General features: G+C 41.9%; 1 protein-coding gene across 1 annotated transcript; it reads left to right on the forward strand.

The window, feature by feature from the left end:
- Nucleotides 1-4,097: 4,097 nt before the first annotated feature.
- Nucleotides 4,098-23,896, forward strand: BMP2 (bone morphogenetic protein 2). Its single transcript, XM_069954627.1, has 3 exons — nucleotides 4,098-4,489; nucleotides 5,425-5,783; nucleotides 22,848-23,896. Exons 2-3 carry the CDS (start codon nucleotides 5,432-5,434, stop codon nucleotides 23,690-23,692), a joined length of 1,197 nt encoding a protein of 398 aa, XP_069810728.1. The 5' UTR covers nucleotides 4,098-4,489; nucleotides 5,425-5,431; the 3' UTR covers nucleotides 23,693-23,896.
- The last annotated feature ends 467 nt before the right edge of the window (nucleotides 23,897-24,363 follow it).

A 24,363-nucleotide genomic window follows, 5' to 3' on the forward strand; every position in this document is an offset into this window, starting at 1 on the left:
GAAGTAGCGGCCACAGGACATGCCTACAGAGAACTCTATGGTACGCACGCTGCCGGGGATAGGACCCTACACCCCCGGCAGCCGCGCATCAGATGGGGGCCGGACGGAGCGTTGTGGGCCGGTCCCGTGCTCCTCGGGATCGGCCCCCGGAGGCCACCAGCCCTTCTGGCATTTGCCAGAAGTGCCCTATGGCCACTCCGGCCTTGGACAGAGGGGTCAGCAGAGAGCACTATGTCAGACTGAAAATAAAACATTTCTTGCATGACATACATTTTTTTTTTTGGGGGGGGGGAGGGGGGAGATGGGCAAATATGCCAAAAAAGGCCCATATATTATAATAATATATAAATAATATAAATATATATTTTTTAAACAATATGTAAAAACAAAAGAAAAACACATTCAAAACCTGTGTCTGACAGAAGCCTGGTACTTCTTCCTGCTGAATCCACTTCTGGTTTTGTCTGGGAATAATAATAATAAAAAAAATACAGTGGCCGTTGTCTATAAAAAGCCTAAGGGTAGCTTTACATGTAACGGATTCGCACAAAAATTCCGCTGTGGGTATGTAACCCCGCTGAACTTCACAGTACAAGGATTCGCAACGGATTTCATGTGAAGGCTGGACTTATGTCCCTATTACATTAAATCAGTGATTTTCAACCTTTTTTGAGCTGCAGCACACTTTTTATACTTAAAAAATCCCGGGGCACGCCACCAACCAAAATGGCACAAAATGACACTAAAACAGTACATATTATACATATAGTTAAAAATATAGATTCTAAATGTATTTATACTCAGTGTGAAACCTGGGCCTGTTTTCTTCTCCCCCCTGTGCTTCTCTCCTATGCTTCTCTCTACCATACTTCTCCCCCCTATTTCTCTCCTGTGCTTCTCTCCACCATACTTCTCCCCCCTGCTTCTCTCTACCATACTTCTCCCCCCTGCTTCTCTCCTGTGCTTTTCTTCCCCCTGCTTCTCTCCACCAAACTTCTCTCCCTCCTGCTTCTCTCTGCTGTTTCTCTCCCCCATCCCCATGTTTCTCTCCCCCTTCTTCTCTATCCTGTTTCTCCCCCATCCTCAGCTTTCTTTCCCCCATTGTTTTACAGGGGCACCATAGTTTGGGGAACTTTCCCCGCGGCACACCCGACCATGTGTCGCGGCACACTAATGTGCCACGGCACACTGGTTGAAAATCACTGCACTAAATGACTATTGACCGATTATTGGTACTTGGCCGTTAATCGTTTTGTGTAACAGGACATGCCCAATGTCGTTGTCTTTCTACATGTACTAACAAGACAATAACGATAGCAATGGTCTGCTGCCCGTTGCTCTGTGTAATAGGAGCGGCAGCAGCAGACCGCCATTCTCTTCAATGGGCTGCCCGGAACTCCTTGTTTTCCGCCTGTGTGTAATAGCACAGACAGCAAGTGGGAGCAAGAAGGAAGCGAGGGCTGACCCGACAGGTCGGGGCTTGCTTCCTCCTTAATATCAGGCCGTGTAATACAGCCCTTAGGGTATGTGCACACTATGGATTCCGAGCGGAGAACTTTAAGCAGATTCCGCCGTACGCCCCTGCTTGAAGTCCTGCGCGTCTCTGCATGACAATTCTTTGGGCAGACAGTGGAATCTGCCTGAACATAGAATTGAGCCTATGGGACGTGCGGAACTTCAAGCGGGGGTGCGCGGCGGGGCGTGGCAGAATCCGCTTAAAGTTCTCCGCTCAAAATCCGTAGTGTGCACATACCCTCAGACTAGATGTTTTTCTGGGGGTAAAAAAGGCAACTAAAAACAAATTTGGCATTTTTTTGGGAGGGGGGTGAAATAAAAAAAATTAAACACAATTCCAACAGGACACAAATTGCCACAAACTGCTGTTTTTTCCACTTCTATGTGGGATAAAAATGTAACAAAACAAACAAACAAACAAAAAAACACCATGTCTACATCTATACTGACATATTATATGCCACTTTCCCCTCCAATTCTTCGGTGAAAATACTGGATTTGCATGATAAAGAATTACATGACTTACACTGAAAAAAATTAATTATAGTAATTTACACTAAAATGAGAAAATGCAAAAAAAAAAAAAAAACTACCAGAAAAAAGTGCAAAAAAAAGCAAAAAAATAATAAATAAATAATGATAATAAAAAAATAATAATAAAAAAAATATATATATATATATATATATATATATATATATATATATATATATATATAAAACAGCTCCTTTTTGTACACAGTGTAAAAGTTGTGTGTGGGGCAAGTCTTAAGAAACACCACCAGAACAATTGTAAAATATGCAGTGGAACACTGCACTAGGAATAATAACAATAATAATAATAATAATAATAATAATAATAATAATAATAACAACAACATAAATAAGCATCATCATCAGTGTTGGACTGGGCCACCGGGGGGCCGGGGAAACCCCCGGTGGGCCCCAGCCCCCGATGGGCCCCTGAGGTGTCCTGACAAAGGTCCGGGTGGCTCAAGCAGTTTTCCCCCTTCCCCCGGACCTCACTGAGCACAGCCACGCCACTCCCCCCTCCTCCCCCTCCTCCTCCTCCTCCTCCCTCCTTCCCCCAGACCTCAGTGAGCACAGCCACTCCGCCCCCCTCCTACTCCCCCTCCTCCCTCCTTCCCCCGGACCTCACAGAGCACAGCAACTCCACTTCCTCCTCCTCCTCCCTCCTTCATGCGGTCCCGTGCCTCACTCAGCAGCGCTGGATGTCATCTCCTCAGCCGGCGTGATGCGATGACGTCATCACGTGTGCCGGAGGATCCATCCCTGCGGTGCAAAGAAGAGAGAACACAGCTAGAAGAGAGAAGACCCGTCCCCTGGCCGGATTACGTGAGTATGACTTTTTTGTTTATGTTGAGGCAGAGCAGGGGCATATACTATGGGGCAGAGCAGGGGGCATATACTATGGGGCAGAGCAGGGGGCATATACTATGCGACTTATACTATTGGGGCAGAGCAGGGGGCATATACTATTGGGGCAGAGCAGAGGGCATATACTATTGGGGCAGAGCAGGGGGCATATACTATTGGGGCAGAGCAGAGGGCATATACTATTGGGGCAGAGCAGGGGGCAGATACTATTGGGGCAAAGCAGAGTGCATATACTATGGGGCAGAGCAGGGGGCATATACTGTGGTGGCAGATACTATTGGGGCAGAGCAGGGGGCATATACTGAGGGGGCAGATCAGGGGGCAGACACTATGGGGGAAGAGCAGGGGGGCATTACTATGGGGTCAGGGGGCATTACTATGGGGGCAGGGGACATTACTATGAGGGCAGGGGAAATCACTATGAGGGAAGGGCAGGTTACACACATACTTCCTTACTTTACTGCACATGACACCAGGTAGTGGAATTACTACTGTATGGGAGTCTATGGGTGGGGAAAAGGGAAGGAAGTTGCTGGAAATGTGCGGAGCCTAAGATGTCTGTCTGACAGGTTCTGAAGAGAAGAATTGTAGCAAGAGGAACTCATCATGGAGGCCTGGGCCGGATGGAGAGGAAATGAAGAGTGATCTCCTCAGATCAAAGAAGACGTCACCTGTGAGTCACTGAATTAGTTTTTTTTTTTGTATTTTGTAGAACTTTATTTTGTAAGTGTGCCCCGATGTATAAAGGTTAGGAAACATTGCCATATGCCATAATACACACATACAAACTTTCCTATACAGGATGGGCCCCTAGAGTCAGTTTCCCTGGTGGGCCCAAGGTACCCCAGTCCGACACTGATCATCATTATCATCATGTTTAAGAAGTTGCTATTTAGGCAGTAGCTAATACAAGAAATAGAGTGTAAAACAGTAAAGCATGAGACTGAGGACAACTAGAATGTGAGGTGTTGTGTCTTGTGTCAGTTCATACATAATCCAGTAGGTGGCGCATATCATCTATAAAGATTTAAAACCTAGTTAGCAGTGAACAGGAAGGAGGGGTGTATGAGTGCAGTCTGTCTGAGTGCAACTCTGCTGCTCTCCTTCACCTTCAGCTCTCTGGTGATTGGCAGAGCTCATGTGACATCAGACCAGAAACAAGAAAAAAAAAAAAAATCTAAAAGACAAATGCAACTTGCAAGTGAAGAGAGGAACAAGCTCACCGGTGAGGGATACATGGAGAGTGGCTTGTGCTGCACATGGCAGAGACAAGGAGATAGTGGAGGTCATCAGACACCAACCCCTGGATATGCTGAGATGACTTTACATCGTCATTATTACAAGCTTCCCAAGCACAGCTGCTGCTTCCTATCCCTGCTCACATTGTAACCTGCAAGGAAACAAGAGCTTCAGAAGAGATACAACAGTTGCAACAATTACCTATAGGAACTATGTTTAAAAAGAGGAAGAGTGTGCTGAGGATAAGCCTAGATCTCTGCCCAGCAGCCCTAGGAAGGACCCAGTGTAACAGCAAGTGATGTGGAAACTCTCATCCAGATATAAACTCTGCTGCACACAGGTACTCTCTCCCTGCCACCATCCTCCTCTGCTATGTGTGTCATGTTTACACTCTATTCTCCCATCTCATAATATTTATTGTTTATCTTAAATATTGTTCCCTTGAACTCTTCTCCCCCCCTGCCCTGCTCTCTGTATGTCTCATAGTGACAGCAGCAATAATCAGAGGCTTCAGAAGCCTTTCATTCCTGCTGTTTGATATTTCTTCCTCCTCTTTGATTTATTTTTTTCTTTTGCCCACTGTTGTACTAGGATCCTAACACCTGTACAGTGCAACCTTGTCTCTTCTTGTGATCTAATCCCTGCTTTGCCAGACACAACACCTTTTTTTTTTTTTTTTTTTTTTTTTAGTAGAAGGTAAACAGATTGTGAACACAGGTGAAGATTGCTCCCACATCACTGTGATCTCCTGACGCGGAGTACAAATAGTTAACGCCTCATAGGGGATGGAGTGTAGGGCTATTACTGTATTTTTTTTTTTTTATACTAGTGCATTGTATTGGTTGGATTAACCATTTCACCACCTTGTGTGTCTCATTTTACTGCGATACTTAGCGTTTAGTGTATTGGATGGCCACTAAGGTGTTAAGTTGTGCTGTGTATTTTAGTAATGTTATGTCATAGTCGTGTCCTCAGCCTAATAAAAAGGTGAAACATGGGCCATTATATCATATATGCTTGCAAAGTTACTAAGGAGAGTGTGAGTTTGCTGCAATCCCTCCAACAGCACAAATCAATATAATATATACTCTATATATGAAGGGTACTCGTATGTTGTCACCCTCATGTCTATACATACGTAGTAATAATATGACTTAATACTCTAATATGACTGCAGTACTCTGTGTATTACTTCTGTGTCTCCATATACACTACCTGCCTCTGCTCTCACCAGTTACTTATATGTGTCTCCTCTCTACCTCTCATCTCATTCAGGTTGACCATGGTAACTGGGATTCGTTCTCTGCTCCTTCTGCTGCTTTATCAGGTGCTGTTGAGTGGTTGCACCGGCCTTATCCCAGAGGTAGGCAGGAGGAAGTACACAGAGTCCGGCTGGGCATCTCCTGAGGAGTCACAGGGCATCCTCAACCAGTTTGAGCTTCGCTTACTTAATATGTTCGGTTTGAAGAGGCGTCCAACCCCTGGCAAAAATGTGGTAATCCCTCACTACATGCTGGAATTGTACCATCTGCACTCAGCCCAGCTGGCTGACAACCAAGACAAGCCCCCCATGGATTATCAGAAGGAGCGTGCAGCCAGCCGGGCAAATACAGTCAGGAGCTTCCACCATGAAGGTAAAAAAGTGACCTATTAAAATGCACTTGAGCACCTTAACTAAATACTCGGGGATTTTTTTTTTTTTTTTTGTGGCTGGACATAGCACCATACTAATACAGAGCAGAGCACGTATGTGTCCTTCTATATAAAGTGCTGGAGCATGTGCACAGCCGTTCAGTGATCTTACATGGCAGGCAAGGTGCGGACACGCTAGCTAGGTCCATACGTAAGCTGTAGGGTGTGACATGGTTAACCCCACCTTGTTGCCACATTAACATATAGAAAACTCATATGAACCATTATAACTTTGACCTAAGCCATAATTTAGCAACGCCAACCACTAATGGGAGGACTTTCCAAGTATCGGTAACATTGGTCACTGATCCGTTCCATGCATTTGAATGGGATTGCTTCTGCAATAAGTGCATGGGGGTCTGTGTTCACGTGAATGGGACACACACAGAATTTTCAGCCACATATGACTATGCCTTGATATCTGCATAAGGCAGCTATAGCACTAACCTGTATATGTCTGGCGGGGTTTGTGTCCTTAAATGTTCTGTTTGGGTTCATACTAAGGAATTGAAGAGGAATCCGCTCTAATTTCAGCTTGAAATCCCCCCGTAAAATATTTACAAAGCAGTGTCCCATTGTGTTCAATGGGATTTCTGCTCTGTTGTCCACACTGCAGAATTTTCCGCCGCAGATCCGCTTTCAATTCTTTGGGTGGATTCCGCTAGAGGAATCCTATAGAAGTGAGGAATTTCAAGCCGAAAACTTTCCTTTACAATTCCTCAGTGTGAACCCACTCTAAGGGTACGTTCACACTTACCGGATCCGCAGCGTATTTTCTGCTGCAGATCCGCAGCAGATTTCATTTAAATAACTGAACACAGCATCAAATCTGCACCATCAAATCTGCTGCGGATCCTATACGTGTGAACGCACCCTTAAGCTTTGATTCCGTTTTTGTGACTATGTGTAGGAACTAACACCATAAGCCCTGTAGAAACTTGGTCCTTGATAATTGTTAATGCGTAACATGTGGATTTCATGCCCTCTTGACAGCTCGGCCATTTAGAAAAACGTGCACTAAGGTCCTTCTAGATTTCCTCTAAGTGCCCCTAGCCGGAGCTATGCTAATGCTTGTCACTATTGGCTTCTTATAAGGCTGATCTCTAATTGCTTCTAAACAAATCTTTACATGTGTCGAGCCTGTGCACCTCTCAGGGCTGATTAGTGTAACCTCAGAGTCACGGCTGATTTTTATGTCTTGTGAAGTTTATCCACTCCCTCTCCCCCCTCTTGTGAGTTCCTCTGACCGAGTCCAAATGAAGAATTCCCACAGATAGATTTCATTTTAAATGCTAAATACAACCCAAATCCTCTAATTTACAGTTGATCTGAGGTTGTTTGTAAAAAAAAAAAAAATTCTAATCCTTATCTAATCCTCGTGAGATATCTGGAGAACTTGTAATTGTGTTGTTTTTTTACAATGACTTTTTGTCTTCTGGTAAATCTCAGATAGTCTCATTGTGGATATAAGACAAATCTCCCCAAACAGGCTGATAATAGACTGGGAACAGCTGGCTATTGTATAGAGATGGACAAGAATATTTCTTTTTTTTTATTAGGTGTAAATCCTCTCTGTAATCTGAATGCAAATGCTGCTTCTATTTGTTTTGCATAGTTTATATCTCTTTTTGGTGTATTATTATGTATATACGTACTTGCTTGGTATAAAGCAGGGATGGGGAACCTTTGGCCCGCCAGCTGTTGCAAAACTACAACTCCCATCATGCCTGATGAGAGTTGTAGTTTTGCAACAGCTGGAGGGCCAAAGGTTCCCCATCCCTGGTGTAAAGCTTCTACCTCTTGTGAAATCCCTTCTGAAGGCCCCGTGTGAACAGAGGGTTATTGATGAACATATGCCGGCTCTGTAATCAGCAGACGCAACAATATCAACGGATATACTGTGTAAATCTTGACAGAGCTCCAAAATTGTATATTTATTTTCCTGCTTAAAGGTCTTGTACAGACTATGGCAATCATTGGCTTAAGGCATGATCCTCTGTGAGCTGCTGGCTGTAGATCAGTTGTTTATACTACGCCTAGTGTATGCAATGTACTGGATGGGAGCTTTCAGCTGTATCTCTTGGGGTCTCGGACTCTTAAATCATCTCAGAAGTATATAAAATGAGCGTTTATAGCGCCTTACGGTTAAATGTTGTTTTATATATTTGGAAATTGCATACATAGCTATAACTGTATGGAGCTGGTGAGGATGTGAACTATGCATTTTATTGCACGAAATGTAAAAAAAAGTGCCGCCCCCCCCACGATGACCACACACCGAGCCACACATTTTTGGTGCATTTTTAAAAAATTTTTATTTAGAAATTATCCCCCCCCATGATGATCACATTTAATATACATATGTTTTGGCGCAGTTGTTTGATATTAATAATAATAAATAATAATTTTTGTCCTTGAATTTGCTTGAAATGCTGCTCAGATTATCTGGGATATGATTGTGTTTACAGTAAGGAATCGGAAATCGTTTGCCTCACGCAAAAAAAATTAAAAAGCACAAAATGGACTAGTATTGCCTATGGACTAGTATTGCCTATGGTTGGCTTTTTCGTTTGCACGGAGATTTATCAGACAGATTTCTGAAGCCAAAGCCAGTAATGGATTTGAGAAGAGGAAAAATCTCAGTTTACCTTTATGACCTGTTCCCTGTTTATAGTCTGTTCCTGGCTTTGGCTTAAAAAAAACTGTCAGATAAATCTGTGTGTGCAAACACATCATTAGATGTCAACCAATGCTAAATCTACACCAAAACCATGGGGGAAATTTATCAAACATGGTGTAAAGTGAAACTGGCTCAGTTGTCCCTAGCAACCAATCAGATTTCACTTTTCATTCCTCACGGACTCTTTGGAAAATGAAAGGTGGAATCTGATTGGTTGCTAGGGGCAACTGAGCCAGTTTCACTTTATACCATGTTTGATAAATCTCCCTCTATGTGAATACCAATGTTATATAATGATTAGGGATGAGCGAACCGGCTGAGGTTTCGGGTTCTTATGAACCTTAACTATCGGCTTCTGATTCCCGCTGTATCCCAGTTTTCTAGGCGGTCCTCAGGCTGTATTCACCCTCTCCACGGAGCGAGCAGGCAGCAGGAATCAAAAGCCGATAGTTCAGGTTCATACGAACCCGAACCTCAGCCGGATCGTTCATCCCTAATAATGATTAATGGAGCATCAGTTCCCCATCAGGCTGGTGGTAGACTTGTGCACCATTGTTCCATTTAAGAAAATAAGAGATTGGTCACTGAGTTTGACTGCTCCATTCTTCTGCGCGGGTTTTTATACTTGTTTTACAAAAAATTGTACTGAGCTACTATATAGGCAGAATGCAGGCTACTCATTTATTCTTATGTCATTGACCAGAAATAGGGACTCCCAATGTTCATATTATTCTAGAAAATATGCTTGCTTTGTCTTCCTTTCTGGGTGACTACCTTTTAGCACAAATGGCAATATGCGGTATAGTGGTCACCGAGTTCTGTCTGTCATATAATACACTACTTCCTACTGTTACGTGGGACTGTTTAAGATTCCTTTCGCTCCAGCAACGTGAATCATGAGAACATGTCTCAGAATGAAAAGAGGAGGACTAAAAATCAAGTTACGTGCTGTCTATTTACTTGGAAAAGAGTTTGAAAAAGTATCAACACTGGTGGAAGAGGGGGGGGGGGGTCCCAATATGGTGATTTTCTAAAAAAAAAATTATCTTTCTTTGCCAATGACTGGTTTCTTTGGACAACTGCGCCATTTTTCTTTACCCCAACTTTGGTTCACCTTCTTCTCTAAATTAAAATAAAAAATTGCTCTTGAGGTTTTTTTTTTTTTTTTTGCTATTGTAACCACAGGGTCCAAGTAACCTTTGTGTATTGTCCCCATTCTTGTTTTAGTTGATGACACCAGGAAAGGTGTTCTTTGCTATAATTCTGTAAGAGACGGAGATGCCAGTCAAAGAGACCATTGCTAGTACTCTGCATCTGATTTGGCGGTAGATGTTGTGGCTTTGCAAAAGTTGGACCATGGCATCTGCAGTGAGGGCTGAGTCTAGGCCATATAAGCTCTGTGTATTAGTGGCTGGTAAGTAAGGCCACATTCACACATCTGTTGAGCAGTCCACCGCATGATGGATGTGCATCCTTAATCACCCCCCATTCATAGGTATAGGTGATCTTTGCCCTTTTATGTAGCAACTACGGTTGTGTGAAAGAGTCCATAGAAATCGATAGGTAATATACTGTCAACAATGAAGGGTTCGTAGTGCATGAGAGAGGGTAAGTTAGGTGGATGTCTGGTGAGACGGGGGGTTTGAAGGTTAAAAGAAAAGTGTAGTCCGTATGGCTCGTCATAAATTTAAGAGACTGTTCGAAAGAGAATTGCCTGATCAAAAGTCATTATAGATCCAGATTAGGGGTAGAAGGTGTGTACAGGTGACTCCAGCGCAAGATCATGAAATGACTAAACTGTGTGCTGCTTAAGGGTATGTTCACACTATGGAATACGCGTGAAGACTTTAGGCGGATTCTGCCATGCGATCTCTGCTTTAAGTTCCAATGTCCCATAGACCCGATGATATTCGCCAGTGAATTCCGCCGTCGGCCCAAAGAATTGACATGTCAGTGTTTTGGGCAGAAGCCGGAATTGGCTGGCAAATATCATGTCTATGGGATGGGCCAAACATCAAGCGGATTTCGTTGTGTGGCCTCTGCTTCAAGTTCCGCCCGTCCCATTGCCAGCAAATTCCGGCTTCTGCCCAAAGAATTGACATGCCAATTCTTTGGGCTGACGGCGGAATTCATTGGTGAATATCATAGTCTATGAGATGATGGAACTTCAAGCGGAGGCCGTGCGTATTCCGTAGTGTGAACGTATCCTTTGTAGTCCTGTGTAAGGAGCAGTAACCCAGTGAAGGACTGTGGGCTTAAACTGTATAAGAGGGGACCAAACTCAGAGAGAGAGAAGTTTTTAGTTGTGTGTTTTGGAAAGTGGAAGTCATCACCAGCATCACTACCAAGTGGTTTAGCCCTGCTATTGCAGCACAGTTCCACTGAAGTAAATGGGGCAGCATTGTAATACCACACACAACCTGAGGACAGGGGTGGCGCTGTTTTTCGTAAAAAGACAGCTATGATTTTCTAACCTTGGAGAACCCCTTTAAGCATGTATGGCATATATGCACAATCCTGTGAATAGTTGGGAATGACCTCCTTTTTCATATCTCCTTCTCTTTGATATGGGTGTTGGTGCATATGGCCACACTCAGGACATCATGTGCAGCATTGCCCCAATATCAGCCATCAATAAAGATACTGGACTGCTAATTTTATATATATATATATATATATATATATATATATATATATATATATATATATATATAAAATTTACCATAAGCATTTTTGCAGCTATGTCAAAATCAAAGAAAGTTACATGGTAATTAAAGCAAATGTACCACTAGGTACATTGCTTTGGGTTTCTCACATAAACAGACCGCCGCCGGTTCAGGGATGCTTTTTTTGAGACTGTGACGGTCTTTTTTCGAGCACTGGCCCTGCATAAAGCACTCAGGACGAGCCCGCTGATCTTCCCTCTGTGAGGTGCTCCATTGTTTCTTATGGAGCCGTGTCACAGAAGAGAGGGGAGATCATCACACAGGGGGCTGGCAGGTCCATCCCCAGTGCATCATCCCCGGCCGGCGCTCGGGAATAGACTGGCGCTGTGCGTGGGAACTGGGTGGCGGCTCAAAAAAAAGGACTGGGCCACCTGCATCCCGTTGCTGGTCTGTTTATATGAAAACCCAAACCAATGTACCTAGTAGTATATTCGCCTTAAAGGGGTAGTGCGGCGGTAAGCAATTATTCACTAAATAACACACATTACAAAGTTATACAACTTTGTAATGTATGTTATGTTAGTGAATGGCCCCCTTCCCCTGTCCCACCACCCACACTTGACCCGGAAGTGTAGTGCTCTATACTCGCCTGATTCATGTCGACCCCCGTCCATCTTGTGACAATTATGTCATTTTCGGGCGGCTGGCTGAACCGCCCTGACGGTCCCTCGTGCCGGCCACCCTCTGCCGCGTCATCAGCTGCGATTGGCTGAGCACAGTTATGCTTGGCCAATCGCGGCTGAGCAGCTGATGATGCGGCAGAGGGTGGCCGGTACGAGGGACGGTCGGAGCGCGCCGGCCGGCCGCCCAAAGGTGACATCATTGTCACAAGATGGCGGACGGGGGTTGACACGAATCAGGTGAGTATAGAGCACTACACTTCCGGGGGTGGCGTGTGAAGGAGGCCAATAACTAATATAACATACATTACAAAATTGTATAACTTTGTAATGTGTGTTATTTAGTGAATAATTGCTTACCGCCGCACTACCCCTTTAAGGGATGCAGTCCTTTTAGAAGCAATGCAAAGTGATGGTAAATACTTATTGGACCAATACAGTTTCCTGGCAATGGCAAGCTACACCTACTAAGATGTTAGCATGAATGTTCAGGCTTCTATCCGGCCAACCCAACCCCTATCTCCACTGATGTCATATTTTATTATGCCTCCATATACATTAAGGTGAGTTTACACAGACCAATTTATCTGACAGATTATTAAAGCCAAAGCCAGGAATGGATTTGAAAAGAGGGGAAATCTCAATCTTTCCTCAATGACCTGTCCTCTGTTTATAGTCTGTTCCTGGCTTTGGCTTAAAAAATCTGACACATAAATCTGTCTGTGTAAACGCACCATTAGATTGTTAGCCCAATTCTCCAAAGGCAGTGGGTTCAGCCAACGTTAGTATATGGTATTTGAGTTCCCTAAGGCCTTATTCACACGTCCCGTAATTTATGGATCCGTTTTTCCGGATCCCTGTTTATGGATCCGAGTTGGTACACATTGATGTCTATTGGGCTATTCACACTATCAGTAGCAGAAATGGATGAAAATCAATCCTGAAAGAAAAGAAATTTCCTAGTACAGACCCAGTGCGGACCCAGATAATTGTTTACGGATTGTAACATGTTTGGCATCCGTATTTCCGTAAAAAAATACGGATGAAGTGCAACTTGAAAAGCAGTGAGTAGTAAAAACTGATTTACAGAAATATGGATGCAATACAGATGCAATATGGATGTCCAATCCGTAATTTTTAGTGGTTGTTCCAGGACCAGAAAATATTGCTGAACGTGTGCATACGGCCTAAGTAGATACAGTCTAGGGTTAAAGCTTTGCAAATTTGTAGCGTTCCTGTGTGTCAATGTTTGCCATTACCAATTTGTTGTACCAATTTATTGTATTCATACCATACCAAGTATTTAGCATTATCACTACTGGTCTACAGATGGTGACGTTTCCGTGAAACATAAGCTTGGTCACATATCTTGGGTAGTATGTATTCTTCCATCACCAGCCCTTCATTTGCTGCTTTAACCTAGGTTATTTAGCTACAGGGTAGCAGACTGACTCCTCCTAGCCTAACACCCCCCCCCCCCGGGTATTCCTTTTAAAGGGGTTGTCCAGTGAAAATCTTTGTCTGTCTGACACACTGCTCTCTGCTGCCACCTCTGTCCAAGACAGGAACTGTCCAGAGCAGCAGCAGTTCCCCATAGAAAACACTTCCTGCTCTGGACAGTTCCGGTCTCAGACAGAGGTGGCAGCAGAGAGCACTGTGCCAGACTGAAAAGAAAACATTTCTTGCAGGACATAAAGCAGCTAATAAGTATTGGAAGACTTGAGATTTTTAAATAGAAGTAAATTACAAATCTATATAACTTTCTGAAACCAGTTGATTTTGAAAGAAGCCTTTGGGTGCCATCTTTAGTAGACTTACCAGGTGCTGTTATTGCCAGGTGCAATCAGATACTAGCGCATTATACTGTGCTACCTGTGGTTACTGATCACCTATGGAGCCCATACTAGTATATGTGGCTATACTGTGCCTCTGATTTTTATATGGAGGGGGATGGTATGCTCTATTAGATGCCATTCTGCATAGCTTATTCTCATCTAGAGGCCTTGCTTCTAGAGGTAAGTATATTACTACCACACTGTACAGAAGCTCCATACAGTGCCAAGCAGAGTAAAAGCCATTGGGGATGAGGCTTCCATGCACTGGTCTCTCCTGTCAATGACCCCTTACTAAGCTACAAGAAGCCCCTATGATCAAGGCCCAATTGATAATGGTGACCAGGAAAATTGGGTTAATCTGTGTGCTTGTAGAAGCATGTGTCCAGGGTGGCATCTAGTATAGTCAGCCACACTTATCAAAACATTATTTAAAGGGGTTATCTAGCGCTACAAAAACATGGCCACTTTCTTCCCGAGACAGCACCACTCTTGTCTCTAGTCTGGGTGTTGGTTTTGTAACTCGGTTCCATTGAAGGGATTGGAGCTTAATTGCAAACCGCACCTGAGATAAGAGTGCTGCTGTTTCTGGAAGAAAGTGGCCATGTTTTTGTAGCGCTGGATAACCCCTTTAAAGTGGTTTTAAATGGAGTATTACAAATATCAATGAAATCGCTTCTATGTACATTTGCAATGTACATTTTCAAGTTAAAGGGGGTTGTCCAGCGAAAATCTTTTTCTTTCAAATGAACTGGTGTCAGAAAGGTTATACAGATTTGTAATTTACTTCTATTAAAAAATATTGAATCTTTCCATTCTTATTAGCTGCTGTATGTCCTGCAGGAAATGTTTTATTTTCAATCTGACACAGTGCTCTCTGCTGCCACCTCTGTCCGAGACAGGAACTGTCCAGAGCAGAAGAAGTTTTTCTATGAGGATTCATAGAAAACCGAGGCAGAGTTCCTGTCTCGGTCAGAGATGTCAGCAAAGACCATCGTCAGACTGAAAATAAAATATTTCCTGCAGGACATACAGCAGCTAATAAGTATGGGAAGACTTGAGATTTTTTTTAATAGAAGTAAATTACAAATCTACCTTTTTGACACCAGGAAAAAGATTTTTACTGGACAACCCCTTTAACGGGAATCTGTCGGCACCCATACCCTACCAAGGTGCTGACAGTGTGTTGACAGGGTGGTAGTCCACTAGTGAGCATTTTTTTGTGTGTTCTATTTATGCCAAATATTTTTATATTCCCTCCCCTATAAATATCAACTATAGAGAAGATCTCTGCAATACAATGCTATATGGCTGCATAGACCATTTGGCAGTACACGGATTGTCTATGGCTCTGCATGTGGCCGCATAGACACATAACCATGTGTATGACACTTTATACCCTGGGATAAAAATATTAAACCTACCATATGCAGAATAGAGCTCACCTAGTATAAAGTTAATATTTACTATGATTTCCTCTTGCCTATTCTATTATTTAGATATGAGACCATTACTTATATTATGTGTTTTGACCAATCCAAGTGGTCTTCTAGTGTGCCCAGAGAACATACATATGAATGGATGAGCAGAAATAGGAATACTATCCAGGTTTTTTTTTTACATAAACCACAGGATGTCTTTTAAAGTCTGCTACCACATGTACCACTAATTCCTCAACTTCCTAAGGGTGTTTGGATTCCTGTTTCTCTTCACACTGAGGAAATCTGCTCTGTGCTGCTCACTTCACAAGTCGTTGGCCGCCAGCTTTCTTACACTGCCTATATTCTAATTCTGGCAATAAATGGTTTTTGTTTTTTTATGCTTTTTATATGTTTTTCTAGTTAATGATACTATTTTAGTAGGTTCTTGGTGTTATCTAGTAGGTTCTTGATGTTATCTAGTAGGTTCTTGATGTTATCTAGTAGGTTCTTGATGTTATCTTTTTAGCTTTGTAAATATTTATCTTTTGGAAGTCTTTTTAATATGTTTGTTTTACTTATTTTATTGTGTTTCCGTGATGGATAAACAGATTTAAAACCTAAACTATATATTTCAGATAAAGTATGTAAACAGTTTATAACTTGATCATTGTAGGTAGTAATTGTTCCGGTAAATAGGTTAGTCCTAGCGCAGGATGAGATTATTGATAAAAGTCCGTCTCTCATGTGGTTTGTGCATTTCGAGGTATGAAAGTAATCTCTCTAGTGTGTGATTCATTCCAGCTAGCTCTGCTTTGGAGGTTTAAGTTTACAGAGACTCGACTTAAAAGTTGTGTTTAATCGTCTTTTTACCTAGAGCCAAGATATACATTTATAGACTAATAATCTCTGCTTTGATAGAGCATTCTGGGAGACTTTTGAATGTATATAGAAACTAAGATGAATTTTATGAGCAGATTTTTTTTTTCAGCTAGGGGAAAAAAGGAGTTCTGATCTTTTAATGTTTTATTTGTGTTGTAAGTAAAGCATAGGAGTTTATTATACATGTTATGCATTTTGTGTGTGCATCACTGGAGCCAAGTAGTCAGCCAGCTTAGAAATTTATTGCTGGCGCTTACTACTTGAGCTATCGATGTTTTTAAAAATTTCTTGTGCCCAACCACAGAAAAAAAGTTGAGTCCTAAAATATTAATTTTTTTTTTACCTCCATCATAATATATGTGTTTATCTATCCAGTCTTCTAGTCTTTTGAAATATTCAGGTATCAAGTTCAGTCTTACATTATTAAATCTTTTTCTTTAAAATCAGTTGGTTTCAGAAAGTTATATAGATTTGTAGTTTACTTCTATTTAAAAATCTTGAGTCTTCCCTTACTTATCTGCTGCTGTATGTCCTGCAGGAAGTGGTATATTTTTTCCATTCTGGCACAGTGCTCTCTGCTGCCACCTCTGCGTGTGTCAGGAACTGTCCAGAGCAGGAGCGGATCCCCATAGAAAACCTTTCCTGCTCTGAATAATTGCTTACATGGACAGAGGTAGCAGCAGAGAGCAGTGTGTCCGACTGAAAAGAATACACCACTACCTTCAGGACATACAGAAGCTTATAAGTATTGAAAGACTTGAGGTTTTTACATAGAAGTAAATTACAAATCTTTATAACTTTCTGAAACCTGTTGATTTGAAAGAAAAACATTTTAGCCGGAGTACCACTTTAAATGTGGTGAATACATTTTATTGATAAGGGCCCATTACACTGGGCAATCAATGGCAGATCAAGCTGATAATTTCACTGTAATATTCCGAGCGAGCACCCAATAATCGCTTGAAGGTTGATTGTTTGGTTTTCACCTTCTAAAAAACTTTTTGTTCCTAAGCCGCAAATTGCCAGGTATAATTGGGATGTGCAGCGCAGCCAATAAATAACAGAAGTAAAGGGTCGTATGTATGCTCCAGTGATTGCTCATGGGGTCCTGGCCAGTGTCAGAATGGTGGATCTGGGGCTCACAAGAGGAAATGATCCTGGGGGGCCAACAATGAAGAACCAATGAGAAACAACATATCAGTGAGTGATTGTGCGGGTTCTAAATCTGAGGCCCACAGGAGGATCCTCCGGTGCTCTGGTGGGCCAGTCCGACACTGGTCCTGGCTGCCCTATAAGCAAGCTGTGTAATAGGTTTGTTAAATGAGCAACAATCTTATTAATTAGAGCTTGTATTGGACAGTAATCAATCCATATAATATTTATTTGCCTAGCGGGCCATAAAAAAAGCTATGAATAGAGAGATATGTTAGCTAAATGCCTTTCGGAGATGCCACACAGTAGCACCTACCACCTATTGACTGCTATGTTATCTGTTTTAATAGATAGTTACTAGAGATGAGCGAATCGGGTTCGAGTCGATGAGAACCCGAACGTTAGGTATTTGATTAGCTGGGGCTGCAGAACTTGGATAAAGCTCTAAGGTTGTCTGGAAAGCATGGATACAGCCAATGACTATATCCATGTTTTCCACATAGCCTTAGGGCTTTATCCAAGTTCAGCAGCCACCGCTAATCACATGCCGAAAGTTCGGGTTCGGAACGACTCGAGCATGCTCGAGGTTCGCTCATATCTAATAGTTACTTTTTTAAGTATCCCATAAAATGAATAGTATTGTTTATTACATTGTTCCATACTTTTTATGTGGTATATTGATGTATATAGGCCAGGTGAATGTGAGAAGAATGCACTTTTGGCTACTGGAACCCTATACAGTTGACAAAGACTAAGGGCTCTTTTAGGTGGCTCGGTTGTAGCACTACAAAAAAGGGGTCCGTGAAGACTCGGCTACAAGTCTCAAATCAACTTAGAGCAGGATTCCAGATAGAGGGGGCAGTGAGTAGTAGACCAGCAAAACACAACAATCACTGAGCTCAGGGAGATCAGCGGAAAAAAAAAAATAAAAAAATTAATATATGCAAAAAAAAAGGGGTCAGTGGACACTCAGTTATGAGTCTCAAAACACGGGATTAGACAGATATCCCTGAGAAGGAAACCCTTTGCTAAGGGGTGTCTCCCAGTGGGGGGATCACCAAACCACCCTGATACGTAGCTCCTTAGTTGCAAGTATTGGAACATAAATGAGGAAATACCAGGGTGGCCACTGGTATTGTTTTCATTGGAATGGAATTGATTTCATGATGGTGGCCAACACATTCTTATTTATACAGGAAAATGCCCATAAAAGTGTAAAAGGACCTTAAGATGTCCAGCATTTCAATCAACCAATTTTATTTTTTATTGCAACAACGTGAAGTACAGTCAATGGAAACGTTTCAACCCACATGTTGGGGTTGAATCTCTTCCTTTTACAGTTCTTCCTGTTTCAGAAGAAGATTGGTTGATTGGAATGCTGGACGTGATACCGTCCAAATTTTCAGAAAACATATGATGCAGACATAAGTAGAAACAGAACTGACAGCAGGAAAACAGAGGTGTGAAAAAGCCTAGGGCTTGTCATCAGGATTTCAGGCAAATACTTTTTTTTTTTTTTTTTTTTTTTTTATCTTCATAACCCTTTCCAATGCCAAGGGATAAGCCAAAGAATGTACAGTAGTAGTCCCGTAGTTATAGGTCCACTGGATGAGAAGAACATGAGCTGCCTTCTAGAAATGAGCGAACCGGGTTCGGGTTCGAGTCCATCCGAACCCGAACGTTTAGTATTTGATTAGCGTTGGCTGCTGAAGTTGGATAAAGCTCTAAGGTTGTCTGGAAAACATGGATACAGCCAATGACTATATCCATGTTTTCCACATAGCCTTAGGGCTTTATCCAACTTCAGCAGCCACCGCTAATCAAATGCCGACCGATCGGGTTCGCTCATCTCTACTGCCTTCCCATACCCTCTTACAGAAACTGCTTTGCATCTGCATACACACACGTCTGATAGCCCACCTGTCACCATCTACTTTATGACTAGAGCAGACTGCCAACTGGATAGGAATCCCTAAGAAATAATTACATGGCTCTTGTCAGTGAATCACAGCAACAACAAGCTATTTCCAACAGACTATGTTCTCACACAGTATTTTTCCTTAGTATCTTGGTCAGTATTTTGCAACCAAAACCAGGAGTGGATTAAAAAGGGGGTTGGGGGGTGGGGGGTTTAAAGGGGCCGGGTTACATATCTGCAGTGGAATGAAAATTCCTCTGCGGATAGGTAACCCCATAGACCTTCACACTACCGGGATCCGGTACGTGTGAAGCCATTAATGCACTCCTGGTTTTGATTGTAAAATACTGACCAAAATACTGTGTGGGAACCTAGCCTAAAACTTACACAGAATGAAACTGATCATCTAGAACAGGGGTGTCACACGTGGGCCCTCCAGCTGTTTCACAACTACAATTCCTATTATGCCTGGACAGCCAAAGCTGTGACACCTGTGATCTAAATCACGCAACGCTGCTTCACAAAACACATACCAAATTGCTTAGGCTAGGTTTACACTGCGTTTTCAGCATCCGTTTAATGGATCCATTTTTTGTAAAAAACGGATGCATTTGTGTGCATCCGTTTTTGATCCGTTTTTCCATTGACTTCCATTATAAGAAAAAAAACGGATCAAAACGGATGCGGGTTTTTTTTTTTTTGACGCACAATAAAGTACTGTTGACATTACTTTTTTGACCGTAAAAAAAAAACTAATCCGTTAAACGGATACTGAAAACGCAGTGTGAACCTAGCCTTATGGATATAGTTGAGGAAGAGGTGTAGGAGTAGGATCAAGTATTTGTATGGCTTTAATATACCCTATTAGTATCCTTTAATGGGTTATCCAGGAGTAGAAAAAGCCACAGCCACATTCAAGCCACAGCCACACTTGCAAAAACTGCACCACCCCTGTCCTCAGGTTGTGTGTGGTATTACAATTTGGCTTCATTCACCTCAATAGAATTGAGCTATAAACAACCCTCCGACTGAGGACAAGAATCATGCAATTATTAGAAGAAAGTGGCCATGTTTTTCTTAGCCTGGATAACTCCTTTGAAAGGAACTGGATTTTCGATACTAACCCAGATCCAACAAACTGTATATCGTTTGAAAACCTCTTCTACCGTGTCTCTCATATTTTTTTTTTTTTTAATTCCAGAATAAGAAGATACAGGGGGAGAGTTATCAAACATGGTGTAAAATGATACTCGCTCAGTTGCCCCTAGCAACCAATCAGATTTCACCTCTCATTCCTCCCAGACTCTTTGGAAAATGAAAGGTGGAATCTGATTGGTTGCTAGGGGTAACTGAGCCAGTTTCACATTACACCATGTTTAATTAATCACTCCCAATTATTATTATTATTATTATTATATTTTTTTAACGTAATAAATGCCTATAGCAAACTAGTCATGTGACCTTAGACCTTGGCCTTACTAGCCTCACAGTCCAGTTAGTAATCAAGCCTATTGAGACTGATTGATTGACTGGACCGAGAGGGTCCAATATCATCAGATGGGCATCCAAAATCCTGGCTTCTTTTTCCTGAGCAGTTCTCTGTCGTCCTATGCCATCAGCATGTCACAGCTGTCTGCCGGGGGAAAAGAACCTCAGGCAACTATGATGAATCACCAGGCAGTATGCCTATATTTAATGTGCGTTCTAAGGGATAAGAGCTTCCTAGCATGCACATTGCCATGTCACCCCACAGGAGGCAGTATTACAGATGTGACTATTCAGGCCTATATAACCAGCTGCTGTCCATTAGCATACTGTGCACCCACTTTTGAAGATGTTTTATCTCCCCTTTCTGGAATTGTTTCGGATGTTTGGAGGCATGGTAGTTGTTTTCAGCTGATACAAAGTAGATTAGTATTGAAACTCCAGCTGACAGGTTCCGTTTAACTCCTTGCCCTATAACTAGGCAGAGTTACAGTATTTAGACAGAAGGCAGCCCCTCACCAGATCCTGTCCTTAGAGGCCATTTAGGCTGCTACACTATAGCTGAGAGAATTATGTCTTGCAGACCACCTAGTCATACCTACTAAAAGGCTCCGCCAGGTATAGCTGAAAATACCAATTATTGGGCCAACATCCTCCGATACCCAAAGATGATCTAAACCCATATTCACTTGACCACATTTTACTCAAAGTTGTTTAGACAAGCCAAAAATTTCACAGACATGCATCCTAAGACATGTACAATATACACAACTTGTCCCAACACGTTTCCCCAGAAGAAAATGGTTCATCGGGGGGACCTCCTTACCAGCAACGCAACACAATACATTACTTATCTATTGCTCTACATCAGACATGGAAAGAAATATTATACGGTATATGTAATATGTGACTGACGCATACGAAGAGCCAATGTCTACAGATCAAAGTAGTCATAATAAAATGCAGAAAAAGGTGCAAACTGTTATAATAAAAAAAAAAAAAAAACACATTTTTTCACTACACTCTGTTACACTTCTAGTTTTGGTTAAATTACTGAGCTAAATAAGGACAAATTTAGCGTCAAATGCTAGCCAAAATGCTGTGTGTGAACCCGTCCCATAGAATCCTATCTAAACAGTTCTGCTTCTGGACTGCTTTCAGTGACCTACTCCAGAGCTGCATTCATAATTCTGAGAGAGAACAAAGGTTCTGAATTACTTTTGCTGTTAGGGGCATTCACACATTATGTGACTATGATCTGTGCATGGAAGATGTGTTACTGACCAAAATCATGGAAATCCCAGCACGGGAGCTCTGAAGAAGTTTAAATCTTCACACCAAAATACTCAAAGAGCTGCATGGCTGTGTCAGTACAGTAAGCATAAACATTTAGGCTATGTTCAGACTTTGTAAGACGCAGGCTGGTTCATGGAACGACCGTTGTCAGAGAAGATCATCCCAGCCGGTACTGCTGTTGAATTCGGATGCAGGCGCATGTGTGCGCGTCCACTTCCAAATTTGCTGCTGCACTCAAATTTGCTGCTGCACTCTATTGTGTGCACTGACAGGTTCTCTGCGGCCGCGATTTATTGAATAGCAGCCGCAGAAAACCAACATGACTGTGTATACACTCCGTCCGGGATTCTGTTGGCCTGAGGCTCAATGTGGGTAAAGGATTAATCACGGCCGTGTTGCAAATCGGAAACAATGGCCATGGTTAATAATTTACTTACGTTGTGTGAACATAGCCCTAAATTTATTTGACGTTCCCGGTAGCATAATGAATCTTCGTGCCAAGAGCTCCCCTTTCCATTCCGCAGGACATCTGCCGTATATATGGACAAATGTGAATGCCCTCTAATGGTATGTGAATGCCCTCTAATGGTATATGCACACAATTTAATTCTCATGGAAAACTCAGTGCGGAATCCTCTGCTCGCTCCCACTTGAAGTTCTGTCCGTCACATAGGCTACATTATATGCTCGGGCGGATTCTGTTGTCCGCCCAAAGAAATAACATGTCAATTCTTTGGTTGGACAGAGGAATCCACCTGACCGTAGAATAGAGTCTATGGAGCCTGCGGAGAGGGAAGCGGGAGCGCGTGGGGACGAGCAGTGGATTCCGCATGGAGTTTTCCACGAGAATTACTCTGTGTGCATATACCCTTAAAGTATCAAAAGTGCCTTAATTTGTGACCATATACCGATTCCACTGTAAGTGTAAAGCTGTTTCCTTTAAGACCTGTTAGTAAATTTATTTTTCTGTTTGTTTCTTCCATTCTATCCAACTTAGATTCTCTAGAAGATTTTCCTGAAGAAGGAGACAAGACCGTTCGGCGTTTCTTTTTTAATTTGACTTCAATTCCTAATGAAGAGCTCGTTACATCTGCCGAACTTCGGATTTTTCGGGAGGAGGTTCAAGAGTCCTTTGAAAATGACAGCAGTAAAGCTCTTCGTATTAATATTTATGACATTATTAAACCAGCTGCTGCTGCCTCTAGGGGACCTGTCACGAGACTGTTGGACACCCGACTGATCCATCATAATGTAAGCAGATGGGAAAGCTTTGATGTCACACCAGCTATTATAAGGTGGATTGCACACAGGCAGCCTAACCATGGGTTGGTTGTAGAAGTGACTCACTTAGACTATGAGAAAAAGTTAACTAAAAGACATGTGAGGATAAGCAGGTCTTTATTGCCGGATAAAGAACGTTGGTCCCAGATAAGGCCACTTTTAGTAACTTACGGCCATGATGGCAAAGGACACCCTCTACATAAAAGAGAAAAACGGCAAGCAAGGCACAGGCAGAGGAAACGGCTCAAATCAAGTTGTAGAAGACATCCGTTATACGTGGACTTCAGTGACGTTAGCTGGAATGACTGGATTGTTGCGCCACCTGGGTACCATGCTTTCTATTGCCATGGAGAATGCCCGTTTCCCCTGGCAGATCATTTAAACTCTACGAATCATGCCATTGTACAGACATTGGTGAACTCTGTTAATTCCAACATCCCTAAAGCTTGTTGCGTCCCTACAGAACTTAGTGCCATCTCCATGCTCTACCTTGATGAAAACGAAAAAGTGGTTCTGAAAAACTATCAGGACATGGTTGTGGAAGGGTGCGGGTGCCGTTAAGTATAAAGTTACAGGATATATTCACAAACACACAAAAGGTTGACACTTTAATGATTCCCAATAGAGACTTTATTTATGTAATGAAACGCTAAAACCGTTATTTTGAATATATATTTATGTGTACGAGAAAGTTGAGAAGCAAATATTTTAATCAGAGAAATATTCTTATTTTTTTTTTTCTTTTCCTTTTTTTTTTTAGTTGTACATTTTATACGGGTTTTTATACCCAGCACATGAAGTATAATGGTCAGATTCTTATTTTGTATTTATTTTCCATTATAACCACTTTTTAGAAAAAAAAAATAGCTGTTTTTTTTGTATTTATATGTAATCAAAAGAAATATAGGGTTTGTAAATATGTTTTTGAAAAAAACAGATTTGTTGTATTTAAGTTGAAAGGTATACATAGGAGGTAAAAGATTAAGCAAAAAAAATACTTTACTTTCTTATATGCTACTGTTAAGGTCATTAGTTTAAACCCACAAGAAAGAGGTTAATCTCAAGAATTACCAGGACGGATAATAGTATTGTGCAATTCTCAGGCATTCTGCAGTGTTGGCTTTGAAAACTCAAAATCTAAAAAAAGAAAAAAAAAAAAATCCTAAAACTTTTTCACCTCATTTTTTTTTCCTTCAGTAGGCTGTAGACTTGAACAATAAAAGTATTATACA

The sequence above is a fragment of the Dendropsophus ebraccatus genome, chromosome 15 (assembly GCF_027789765.1).
Source record: "Dendropsophus ebraccatus isolate aDenEbr1 chromosome 15, aDenEbr1.pat, whole genome shotgun sequence".
NCBI lineage: Eukaryota > Metazoa > Chordata > Amphibia > Anura > Hylidae > Dendropsophus > Dendropsophus ebraccatus.

Excerpts from the sequence above, each read along its gene's own strand:
- BMP2 (XM_069954627.1), top strand. The coding sequence starts at position 5,432 with ATGGTAACTGGGATTCGTTCTCTGCTCCTTCTGCTGCTTTATCAGGTG. Across the intron at positions 5,784-22,847 it reads CAGGAGCTTCCACCATGAAG|ATTCTCTAGAAGATTTTCCT; the intron begins GTAAAAAAGTGA and ends TATCCAACTTAG.